Genomic DNA, 12705 nt, shown 5'->3' with positions numbered 1-12705 from the left:
ATTTAACCAGGTTTTATTGTTGTAATGAGTTAATGAAAAAAAATTATTAATAAATTGGAGGGGGAGAAATGATAATTTGTTCCTAATTTTTTTTTAGTTTCACAGTTTTTTAAACTGTATAGTTTATCATTTTTAATACAGGTAATTTTTATTTTTGCATATTTTTTTTCACTCATAGTCCTATTCTTTCTAAGTAAATCCTATTATTTAAAGGAAGTATTGAAATGTGAAAATAAGTATTGTTTTAAGTATTGAAATGTGAAAATATGCATTTATGTAAAAATATCTCATTAAAATTTGTAAGAGTGGATACTGAAGAATAATATTTTGAACTAAAACTGGATAAAACTAGCAGAAAAGGGCAACAACTTACAGTAAGTAATAAAAGCATTCAAAACAATGGATTAACTAGTAAAATTTAATATTTCATTAAATTACTTTTATTAAACAAAAATTTAGTATGTTAAATGTAATATTCTAGTAATAAAAAAGAATAAATTTGTTCAATTTCTGTTTATTTAAAATTATATTTCTAGAAAAATAGGCACTTAAAATTAACCTTTAATATTAAAAATAAATGAAAGTAAATCATCAGAAAATAAAAATTAATCCTCAGTTGTTTGTAATCTTTCATGTGCCATTTAGAAAGGCTGTATATTTGAAACTAAATGAGCTACAGCTGGCTTACAAATTTGTTTTACATAGTTCAGAAGCAGTTTTATGTTTATGGAGACATTTTGTGGAAGAGAAGTGAATGTGACATCTTAAAGTTTTTCGACATCTTAAAATGCCATTTTAGGCATTATAGGCCAGTGCCCCAAGTTAAAAGGTTAATAAAAAGTTTATAGTAGAATGTTACATGTTGTCAGTATTCTCTGCAGAATAATAATAATAATAATAATAATAAATAATAAAAAAAAACCCACCAAAAAATGTGGAATGGCAACATCACTATTACATATAAGCAGCAAATATGCTTACCTTCCAACAAAGTACATAGTCATTTCCAACAGATTTCAGCTCTACTTGCAAAGAAACTGAAAGAGAAAGAAAAAGAAGGGGGAAGAAGTATGAAGGATACTGATCTTCAGTACATCAGGCCATTATAAGAGATTGTCAGTTATAACAACTTTAACGTACAAAGAGACCTCTGATTTGGCAATAGCTACCTTCTTTTGCAGTGAGCATCTGTCCTGTGATCAGTTTACTACAACCAGGTTATGCACTTTGAGAAAAGTTTAAAATCTGCTAGATTAAGCATGTAATGAATTGAAGTGCAGATCAATAGTAAATGATTACTGAGATTCAAGATGGTTGGATCTATGATAATTCATTCATTGCTAGTATTATTAATTCTGTTACTGAATGTATTTTCTTTATCTCTGTAAAAGTCTGGTTTAAAAACTGAAATTTACTGTGCTCAGATAGCCAAGATAGGAATAATGTAAACAGGAAAAGAATACACAGTGTGAAAGCTTTTATAGGTAGCATAAAATGGAATCAGTGAGAAAGAATGTTCTTGAGAAGAGCCTTCAGTTCTAATAACAAATTAAAAAGTGATATGCTCATTATCTTCATCATTTTAGACATGATGTTACACCACCATTAGTTATGAAGCATGTAATATCTCTACAGAAATATTTCAAGAATTATTATAAATGAGAACATGAAACCACAAGTGCTTGGCAGTATCAGAAGGGACAGTCTATTAGATTATTGGCAGTCATTTGTAAGAAACTGTCCATCACACTAGCATATTTTTTTCAATGCAGTCTTACAAAATGTTTAATATTTTTTAAGAAAGCGAAAGGTGGTTGGTCTTTTGCTGTAAAATACTTCACTGGAAAAGTATGGCCAAATGTTGAATTAGCTGTTAATAACCTTTAACTAATTGTTGTAAACATGTGGTTGAATTAATTTTATTTTTAAATACCTTCTATTGCTTATTGCGTTTTCTATAAATTTTCAGTTATTTTACGAGTTTTGCCAGGTGCTGCCACTTTTATGGCAGAAAAGAGATTATGCCATGCTGTTTTTAACCAGTTATTACCATTTTAGCATAAAAATACTAATCCTGATATATTAATACATAACTTTTCTCATGTAATGCAGTAGAAAATTTCTAAATTAATGCGATTTATATTGGTGAAAAGCAAAAATGTTAAAATTAATCCAATTTCTTCTTTAATTGACTATGAGAAACATCAAAACTAATCATTTTCTTTTCCTCTCTCTCTCTCTCTCTCTCTCTTTTTTTTTTTTTTTTTAATTCTTGGCTGAATCATCAAAATAAATAGCTTACTGATCAGGGAATTGCAAATTCCTTCCCTTTATGAAAATGCAAGAAAATATCTTATTAAAGCATGTAAATTTTGTTTTGAAAAGTTTTTTTTATTCTACACAGACATAATTTCTGCAAAGCAAATGTTGGAACATAATGTTATGCACAAACATTTTCTGTAATCATATAGTATGCATTCTACAACTTTTAGTTAGCTGTCTGTTTCTTAGATGGCTCCATGAAAATGCTGTTTTAAAAAATGAGTAGGTGATAAAATGGCAGAAAAAGAAATGATTAATACAATAATCAATTTTAGCACTGTCATCTTAAAAATAAAGAAATAAAAGCAGTAGATCACATATTATATGACTGCCCATTTTTCTCTTTGCAATTTATATTCCTAAATTTGGATTCTTTAGGCATAACTAAAAGATAATCATACTTTAAGAAATATTTAAACAGATGCATTGAACTGAAACATTTTACATAATTATATATATGTTTCGGTAAACGGGCAAAATCCATTTTGGCATCATCACCAGCAACGAGATCCACTCATACCTAGGCCATGTAGCAGCTTATAACATGGTTTTTATGGTTTCTGATGCCAGTATGAACCTAGGAAGCTGACACACCCCCCCAAGGACCACCCTTACTTTATTTAATATATAGCAATCACCCACTCTGACTTGACAATAACCATATGGTTTTTGCTGAACCTGGATGGATAACCATATATACGATGACTGTAGTCACTGTGAAGGCAGCTAATCTCCCCCACACTCTCCAGTTGCAACACGTGGGCATAATAAGTGGCCAGCATGGGCAATCGATTTTGGCATGCAATTACTAGTAAAAATTCGAAGTATCTTGATAAACCATGATGGTTGAAAGGATTATCTCGATAAACCATGATGAATTTATATTGCCCATCTGCTCCATTTTGCATATCAATAACTTTGCAGACTTTGTACGTTGATAGGAATAAATTGATCATTTTGGTAGTAAATATTAGCGTATTTTACCCCGTTCAAAGTCCATCACAACCTTAATGTCTAATTGCTGTGTGAGCTCCTTCATTTTCATTAAAAATTTCAACTGGCAGGTGATTTCATACAGAGTTTTCATTAAAAAAAACTTCTTCAATATATGTATTCCTAGTGGCTTATCCATTCAACCAATCGAAATGAAATTTTAGATATTGTTATTTGAAGGTATGTGCTCAAGATTATGATGATTTAAAACAATATATCTTTTACTGCTACAGTGAAAAAATTTTCAAAAGGCAACATCCACATTTTTAATGCGCAAATTGATCAGGACATTTAAATACCATAAATGGCGATAGAACGATAACATATGATGAAAAGTGCTAGTGTGAAATATTTGCCAAGAAGAGCATTGTAAAGGACCAGTGAAAACACAAGAAAGAAAAGTGAAAAAAAAAATCTTATTGGAATTTAAAAGTTTTCAATGTGCTTACCGTCACAGAAGATAACACATTACATGTGGATGCAGAGAGTTATAGGAGATGACTATCTCCAAAGTGCTGTTGTAGCACTTCCTGAACACATATGGTGATGTGTGGAGGAGCACCATCTTGCATTCATACAGTGCCATTAACAACAATTGTGCTGCTGCAATTCTGGAATTACATGATTCTGCAACATTGTAGTATACTGAGCACTTGTGATGGAGCATGTTTCCATACCTGTGGAAATGATCTCATCAAAGAAATGTGGATCAAGAACAAATGTGCTTGTGATGTCACACCACACAGCCACTTAGCTTTGTGTAAAGGCACTGGTCGTCATGAGAATTTTTGTCAGCCTAATGAACACAGTTCTTAAAGTTTACATTCCTCTTTAAGGAGAAAAACCCTTTTGCCTTATACATCTATAATATCCACAGTGGCCACCTGCTGTCTTCATCATATTTGATGAGGAAAAAATTTCCAAAGTTGACATGCTGTTGCTCTTCTCCAGGTCAACATCTGTATGTGCTGAGTTCAACAAGGAAACATCTGCAGGACAGAGTGCAGGAGCTGGAGGACTGCAGTTTTCAGTACATCCCAACTACGAGCAACACTTTTTGCTATATGCAATGGACCTTACAGCAGTTGTATTATGCACTTTTGCAAAACTTCAACAGGAACACATGGTCATCTGAATCGCAGTCTATCATATGTGCATCCAGTTCATTTAAAGTTTTATACCAAATCACGTACAGTTTTTGTGGATCATGGACTTCATCTGATAAATTCGCACTGCTTCAGCAACATTTTTCTTGTTTAGATAAAACAGCTTTATCAATTCACCTTGTTTCCGTGTAAATGTCATATAGTTAGCCCGTTCGAACATTTGATTGAAGAAACAATCTTCCCACACTGCTTATTAAAGATTTCTTACAATCATTGCCTTGCACATGGTATTCTGGGTTTGGTATTTCTACTGTATGTCGTAGTGGATTATACAAAGTATATCAATGCACCTCCTATCTGTGTTGTCTTTGTTTCTTTACAGTGCTGTTCTTTGCAAATGTTTTATGCCGGCAATTTTTTTCATATATGTATTGTTCCAGTGCCATTTATGGTTTTTCAATTTACTCAGAAAAAACGTGGGTGTTGCCATTCACAATTTTTTGTTGTTGTTGTTGCTGTAATCGTAACTGTGAGCACTCTATTATTTAAAATCATCACAGTCTTAAGCACATACCTCCAAATAACAATATCAGAAATTTCATTTCGATTTGTTGAGTGTATAGGCCGCTAAGGGTTCATATATCAGAGAAGTTTTTTGAACTACACAATAGCTACGACAAAGCTGCAAAAGGCTTAGATTATTTATCGATAGGGTTGTACTGAGTTGTTATACATGTTATAAGAAAGAGTTCTGACAAAAAGTTGCAGTAAATAAGGAAATTAAAATTTTAATTCGTAGCTTTCCCATCTCTGTAGTGATAACCAGTTGTCACTAGTAAGTACGAGGAATAACGATGCTCTCTGATAATTTGCATTTATACTAGTAATTAATGGATTTTGGTTATTTACAGTTGCATATATTTATAATTATATGAAAATGTAGTAGAGAGGGAAAGAGATAAATGGTAAAGAAATTTTTGAGAAGTAAATAATTTTTGTAAAGAGTCATCAAGTATTTTATATCTGTAGGCTGTTACTTTCAATGTAATTTTTATGCTCTTAACTGAGAGAATAAGTAAATAAAACACACTGTTTACAAAAACCCTAGAAGTAAGGTTTTCTCTAAATTGAATCTCTATGATAATTCTGCTGCTACATTAGATGCATGTGCAGATGGATTAAATATTTTAATAAGAAATGCTAGAAGGGACAATTTTATTTATTGTGAGAAAATTTAGCTACTCTTTTCTTTACCATGTTTTCTATTTTTAAAATAAAAATCTCACAATTTTCTATTCATAGATTCATTCATTCATTTCCTTAAATTGCATAAAATGTAAACAAATCAGCTATAAAGTGCATTTAAGTTGAAATAAGATGAGCAACTTTAGTTTGCTTCCCATCACTTCTTGATTGCTTTCATTGCATTTAGTTATTCATCTAGTAAATAAATAGTTTTGTTGCAATTTCTGTAATTAATGTTTTTATTGCATTTTTCCCCATTAGCTGCATAATTAAAAATTTATGACATGCAAAACTTTGTAGTACATGTTGTATTAATGCTAAATTAAAGTGCGAGTTTCATTGCACTTTGCTCCATCTAGTTTAAAATATAAACTTTTAAATTTATTAAATTAAACTTATATTTTCAGTTCCAAATTTGCATCACCGTCATCTTTTGTAAATTATGATTTGTCCGATACAGACACAAATTCCGATGATGAAGATGAACGACCCCGGAAGCCTTTTCCATCATGGGCATTTGGTATGATTGTATCATTTTCTATAATGTTTTAAATCATAACATGCAACTCTTCTGTAAGGAACTAATTCGTCTTTTTTTAGGTCTTCCTTTGCGAAATGCATTGTTGCATCAGCTTTATAATCCGCCGGATACAGATGTTTTATTTGGAAATTTCATTAAACCTCCAAATTTAAGTGAATTGTTAGGAATAACCAAGAAAGAATATAACATAAGGTCGAGTTCTGCTATTTGGCATTCACCTGTGTCTATCTGTGAATGAAATCTCTGTTGATCTACTTTGCTATGGTAAGCATGATCTTCCTAGTATTTAATAAGTATGTGTACCATATAAAATAGAGTGAGACCTTCTCAATATGATCATCCATAATAATGGTATCCACATGGTTTTAGTACTTTGTTAATATAAAATAATCTTAGAAAACATGATTATTAGGGATGATCAATACTGTTATTTAAATTGTTCTCAAAAATAGTGATCAGAATTGGTCACAATAAGAGGTTTCACTCTATATGAAATTGTTCTTAAAAGTTAAAAGGTCTCTTAAGCATCTAAAATATCCTAATTTCCAAAATATCTTATTAAGGTGAGTAACAACTACAAAATAGCAAAATTTTACTGAAAAACTCATAGAAAAAATTATAGTCTTCCAGCTACGGGACAAACATTTATTTATGAAATGAAGATGTAGAACAGCTGAGTTGATACATAGTAAGCAATATGAAACCACAGCACTTAGCACTTCTTGCTCAAAGATGATATTCATAAAAAAAAAAAAAAACATAAAAAGTATTGCAGCAAAGGCTGATGTATTGTGCATAATATACTGTTTAGTGAAATAGATGGCAGTTGACAACATATGCCTTTTCAATGTTGATTGATTCACTCGTTCTTGAAAAATAATAATTAAAAAAATACGTATTAAACAATATTCAGTCCAATAAACGAACAGTTTTAATGTTTAACAGAAATCGGCTTATCAGCTCTCATTTCAATGGTAGGTGTGTAGTGCACATCCGATTCACCACATTCATATACTTTTTGTGCGGAAGTGAAAAACTGAGTTCTTCAGAATCTTCTGAGCTCCTTGGTTGTCATAATATACTGTTTTCTATCTTGTAACCAAGCTCCTTGAAAAAACAGCCATTGGTATATAGTTTCTTTAGTAGCTTCAGAAAGAGCCATATATTCCTTGATGACAGAGCTACACTGTGTTATTTTCATGATTTCCAGTTTATGACAGATGCTAAAAATTCTAAGGGATTTTCGATCATCAGTATTTGATGCCTAATCCGCAAATGTGATAATTAATTCCTTCCTCTTTTTTTTTTATAAATTAATCCTTTAAGTTCTGATTTCCTTCTTATATCGAAGTGTTCTTTCAGCAGCAAACAAATATTCCATGGGTATGAAGCCGGCAGTTCAGTTGTGTTTATAACATCTATTGCACTCCTAATAGAATGTGCAACATTTTTATGAAAGGAAAATGTAAAGTAGATAAAGAAATCAAACATCTACATACTACATGATTGGCTCTTCTGTAATAATGTCAATCACGTACCAGTGTGTGATCAGCAGTGAATGTGTTAAGTCTTGTATAAGAGAATGGTGTATATCATTTCCAAAATTCACATAAACTATCTGATAAAAATTCAGCAAAATTAAAGCAGATTTTCTCCTTTTTTGAATTAATTCAAAATTATTAAAAAGGTTTATTGCATGCATATAAAAAAAGTTACATTTTGTTATGAATCTCTTTGTGACTATACTTCTCGTTAAACACTTCTAGTTTTTTAACTATGAATGTTTAATGTGTGTAAATTAATAACCAAATTTCCTATCCTAATCGTAAATTAATAATCAAATCAACTATCCTTTTTTTATACATAAATAAATCCTAGAAAACCAATTTTTAAAAAATGCTTCAAATGTGTACTGTTTTGTGATGATAGACTTAATTCTGTAATTTTTTTTTAATTCAGTTTTGTTTTCTATTCATTCTAGATAATAATGTTATTTTGCTATGTATACTTTGACATGAACTGAAATTTATTTTCAGAATCTATCTAAATTCACAGATGTGAAAACAGACCTCATAGAAAATACTTATGTATATATATATACCAAAAAAAAATTTGGAGACATAGAAATGAGGTGCTCTTCATCAGTATACCGGATTAATTAAACTATATAGAAAATAGAAATATTTAAATTAATAACATAACAAACAATACTACATATTAATAAAATACTAGTATAATAATATGAATAAATAGTTTTTTAGTTGAAGAAGCATATTTCTTTTGGATAGTATTTTCCACTGTGGAAGAAACTTGCAAATTCTGCCTTCAATATTTCTCTCAAAATTTTAAATGAAACTAACTTTTGGAGCACAGAAATTAAGTAACATATATTTGCTATGAAAGCTGTAAAAGTGGAGATTTCTGTTATTTTTAAAGAGTGTATAAAAATTTTCAAAGACAATTTTTACTGTGTGCTTTTTCTCAGAAATAGAAGGAAAAGAAAAAGAAAAGTTTTAACACGTGTCAGTATTGATAAATGCATTTCTATTGTGATTTTTAATCTAAAATGTTTATTCCATATTTAACTTTCCTTCTAGCAATGGAATGATCTAAAATTAGTAATTTTCATTAAATTTTGTTTTTTAAGCTATTATTGTTACATTTGATCATAGTAGAGTATTATGTATGAATATTTTTCACCCCCTTTAAAATACAAATTAATACTTTTGGAATGCTTTTTATTACATAATTATTTTAAAATGTAGATCAATTAAAAGTTATGGAAATATTTAATGATTTTGTAAAGTGGATTAAATATAAATAAATACTATACAGTACAAAGCCCGAGATCTGGACTCGTTGGGACTTCAAGAATTTGGAATTTTTTCAGATATCAGATCATCAGTTTAAATCTAGTAAAATGATGTATGTTGAAAATTTATTAACATATGGAAAGTTGCAAATTGTAATAACATAAAAAATTAGAATCATTTGCATCACTGCATAAGTCATTACTCAAGCTGCCATAAGCTGGGAATCATGGAATGATGGAAAGATGGGACGAATGTTCCCTGTTTGGTGTCAGGGATATAAGTTATTAAATGTTAAAAATCAGTGATAAACTTTAATAAAATGGTTTTAGTTTGAAATGTATGCCAAGCAAAGAGCAGCTATGGAGCAAATTATTGATCATATAGATTTATGCTAATAAATGTTTGTACTTCTTCAATATGGAGATATTTTATTTAGTGTCGTAGTAAAATTAAGAACCCACTATGCAATTTATTAATTAAAAGTATTAAATGAACATGTGTTTAAAGCATTAAGCAAACAAGAAATCTCTACAAAAATCTTCAAAATCTTGTCCAGATTTCGGACTTCATATTGTGTTTCTTCTATTGTGTCACTAAATTTGCAACTTATCATCATGTTGATGATTTTGAGATCAATTTGTCTGAATAAATTTTAATTTGGATATTTGTGAATGTTATGGGACGTTAAAATAATGATAATATATTCAAATTATATTTTTAGTTATTAGGATAAAAATGTTTTATTTCCTGTCTTTTTTTTTTTTTTTTTTTTTTTTTTTTTTTTAGAAGCTATTGTTGATATTTTAACATTTATTTCATTTATTTACTTTTATAGTTTTGCCAATAAGAGGTTCTCCCTATGTAACAATTTTAAAGTATTCAGATGTGTGTCAACTTTCTCTGTAAAATTCTCTCTACACTTTTTTCTTTCCGATTTTTTTTTTTTTTTTTTCAAAAACTTGTGGGGATTTTTTAAATTTACTTAACATTATTTTATGTTTAAGCAACTTTCCTATTGCTCTTTTTTTCTGTGTAAGAATACAAATCGAATGTGCATGTGTTCGAATGAGGTAGAAAGAAGTTAGTATTTAAGGGAAGGTTTTGGAAGAAATTAGAGCATGTTCTGCCTGAAGTCCATATTGCCAACTTTGATTATCTTGCCATTAGGTTTGTTTACATCTATTTTTTGAGTCAGCTTGGGCGATGGTTAACCTGTGGAGTCATTAGGCTATCTTAACTTCATTACTCTCAAGTTATTCATTAGTTTTTAAGTTAAGCCAAAAGCAACAGTTGGTGCTGATTGTGAACTTGAGTTATTAAAGGTTGCTTTACATTCTTCTCCTGAGTTGTACTTTTAAAGACTTGCTGATTATTTACTATACAGTTTTCTAGCATCAAGTACATTTTATGATAGCCAAGCATACAAGATGTTATAAACTCTAATAAATTTTTGAGGTGTGATGATGTGTTGCTGTTGAGGCAATTTTTCTCTATATACATTGCATACCTGTTAAAGTTCTAATAAGATTTGAAAGCAAGATCCACAGCTATTGGTTTAAACCCCAGGAAAGGCCTTTGGACAAAATAAATAAATAACTAAAATAAAGAAGAATAAACATAAAAAAGAATAAACACAGAATAGACATTGCATTTTATGATGAATTTCTTTGACTATTTGCAGAATTTTTGGAAAAAATTATGAAACCGCAATTATTTCAGTTTGTACATTTGATCCCATCAATAAAGATATAGGTAATTGATAATTCAAAACATACATGTTATATATTTCAATATGCCATATTATTATTTCAGAAAGTTTTGTAGATTTTTTCCCAATATTGATGTAAAGAAATTAGAATAGGTACTTTTTTTGCAGATTTTTAGAACAACAAAAATATATATCTAAATTTGAAAATTCAAAAATAAAGCAAACAATTATTAACTAAGAAACTGATTATATTGGGTTTTAATGAAAGTTTCCCGCCACTGTAAATATCATCTTCGCAAAATGTTCGCGTTGGAGTATTTAATCATATTTTGTCAAACGATTTTTTGTGTTTGAAAGTAAAAGACTTGCTTTAGTGAAAATTGTAAAAAAATATCATTATCATTAAGTACAAGGTATCTGAAATCGAAGTGTCATGCTATTAGATTAGAACCATCATTTACTTTCAGTTTTGTTGAAAAAAGTCAGCTATAGAATGTCACCAAATCATGTGTACAGCTTTAGATGCTAATGTTGTGTCATATGACACTGTGAAGTTTAGGTACCAAAAGCTCAAAAACAAGGATTATGAGACATTCAAGAAGTAGAGAGCTCTGGCTAGTCTACTGATGTTGATGAGGCCCACCTGCAAGAACTTGTGGAAAAAGATTAGTAGACAACCACTCGAGAACTTGCTAAGGAGTTAGACGTCAGTGCCATGTTCATTAGTCATACTATGCATCTTGTAAACTTGATGTACAACTTCAATCACTGGGTGGTGCACGAGCTGGTAAGGACAGATGTGTTCGGGCTGCAGTAATCTGTTCGAATATCAATGCAAGGACAAAATTTTGGACAGGATCATCACTTCAACAACATAGGCCGAAAAGGTCTGCGCCTGGTGAGCCTGTCAGCAGCATCGCAAAATGCTAATTTATCGAATTCTTATTTGCTGATGAGTCCTTAAATTTTTTTTATTGATGGTCCTGAAAAGTCTATAAAGGTTAATTTCTATGTGCAGAAATATGTACAAAGCTTGCATATAACCTCGCATATTCATCAGTTGAACAGTTAAGAATGTTTCATGTTTGATACTTGATTCCAAGTCACTCACCTGAAAAGGAAGGGACATGAAAAAGGGTCAGAGAAAATATATTTTTTTCCCCGCAAAATGAAAAGGAAAAAGTATAAATCAATCCTCTGAATTTATTTTTGAATAATTGACAAGCAATTAACCATCTTAAAAAGAAAGCAAATTATGAGTTACTTTTATATATTCTTTATTAAGAAAAATCTTCCTGTTCTTTTAAATCAGAATTAATTTATATTTTTTATCCTAGGTGTGTGTTAATGAAATTATTATTTCTAAGATGGTGACAATGGAACTTTTAATGCATGATTTCAAATTGCAAAATTCAGAAGCCAGATGATCTGCAAAAAATCTATTTGTATTTTTCTAATTTTTGCATACATTATTTAAAATTGGTGTGTTATTAGAGACATAATCATTTTATATGCCTTTCCATGTGATTTGTATTTTTGTCGTTTTTTATTTGTATTAGTAACTAGCTTTTCATAATCATGGTTTTATTGTAAGATTTATTTTCATTCAGGATTTATGAAGATAGTTTCACAATTTATGTAAATCAGCATTTACTATTATATCTTGTATTTGTCATTTTATGTAATATTAATTTTCATAAAAATTAATAAATTTACTTGAGTATATTTTGTGCCAGTTAATTCTGTTACTTTTTATTTGGTGTCATGAGAAAATGATACAGTACAAAGTCTGAAATCCATATGTCCATTATCTGGAATGATCTAAAATCCAGATGTCAAAACCACCATTTATTCGTTACGCATTCACATTTGATTCTCCCTTCCGCACATAATAAAACATCTGGAGAGTCCTGATTCTTAATTTCACTTCAACACTAAATATTGTTATTGAAGAAACAATCATTTTAGCATAAATTT

General features: G+C 29.9%; 1 protein-coding gene across 1 annotated transcript in view; it reads left to right on the top strand.

The window, feature by feature from the left end:
• Nucleotides 1-12453, top strand: part of LOC118204673 (uncharacterized) — an 80345-nt gene extending 67892 nt beyond the window's left edge. The window contains exons 8-10 of the mRNA XM_035376973.2: nucleotides 6074-6186; nucleotides 6267-6471; nucleotides 12066-12453. Of these exons, the coding sequence (XP_035232864.1) occupies nucleotides 6074-6186; nucleotides 6267-6445 (292 nt within the window). The 3' untranslated portion in view covers nucleotides 6446-6471; nucleotides 12066-12453. The remainder of the gene's footprint in view (nucleotides 1-6073; nucleotides 6187-6266; nucleotides 6472-12065) is intronic.
• Nucleotides 12454-12705: the final 252 nt, after the last annotated feature.

The sequence above is a fragment of the Stegodyphus dumicola genome, chromosome 9 (assembly GCF_044657685.1).
Source record: "Stegodyphus dumicola isolate Sdum_Otavi_A_Nest chromosome 9, ASM4465768v1".
Lineage (NCBI taxonomy): Eukaryota > Metazoa > Arthropoda > Arachnida > Araneae > Eresidae > Stegodyphus > Stegodyphus dumicola.
Note: the sequence above shows the minus strand (reverse complement) of the source record. Positions and strands in the feature narration are given on the sequence as shown.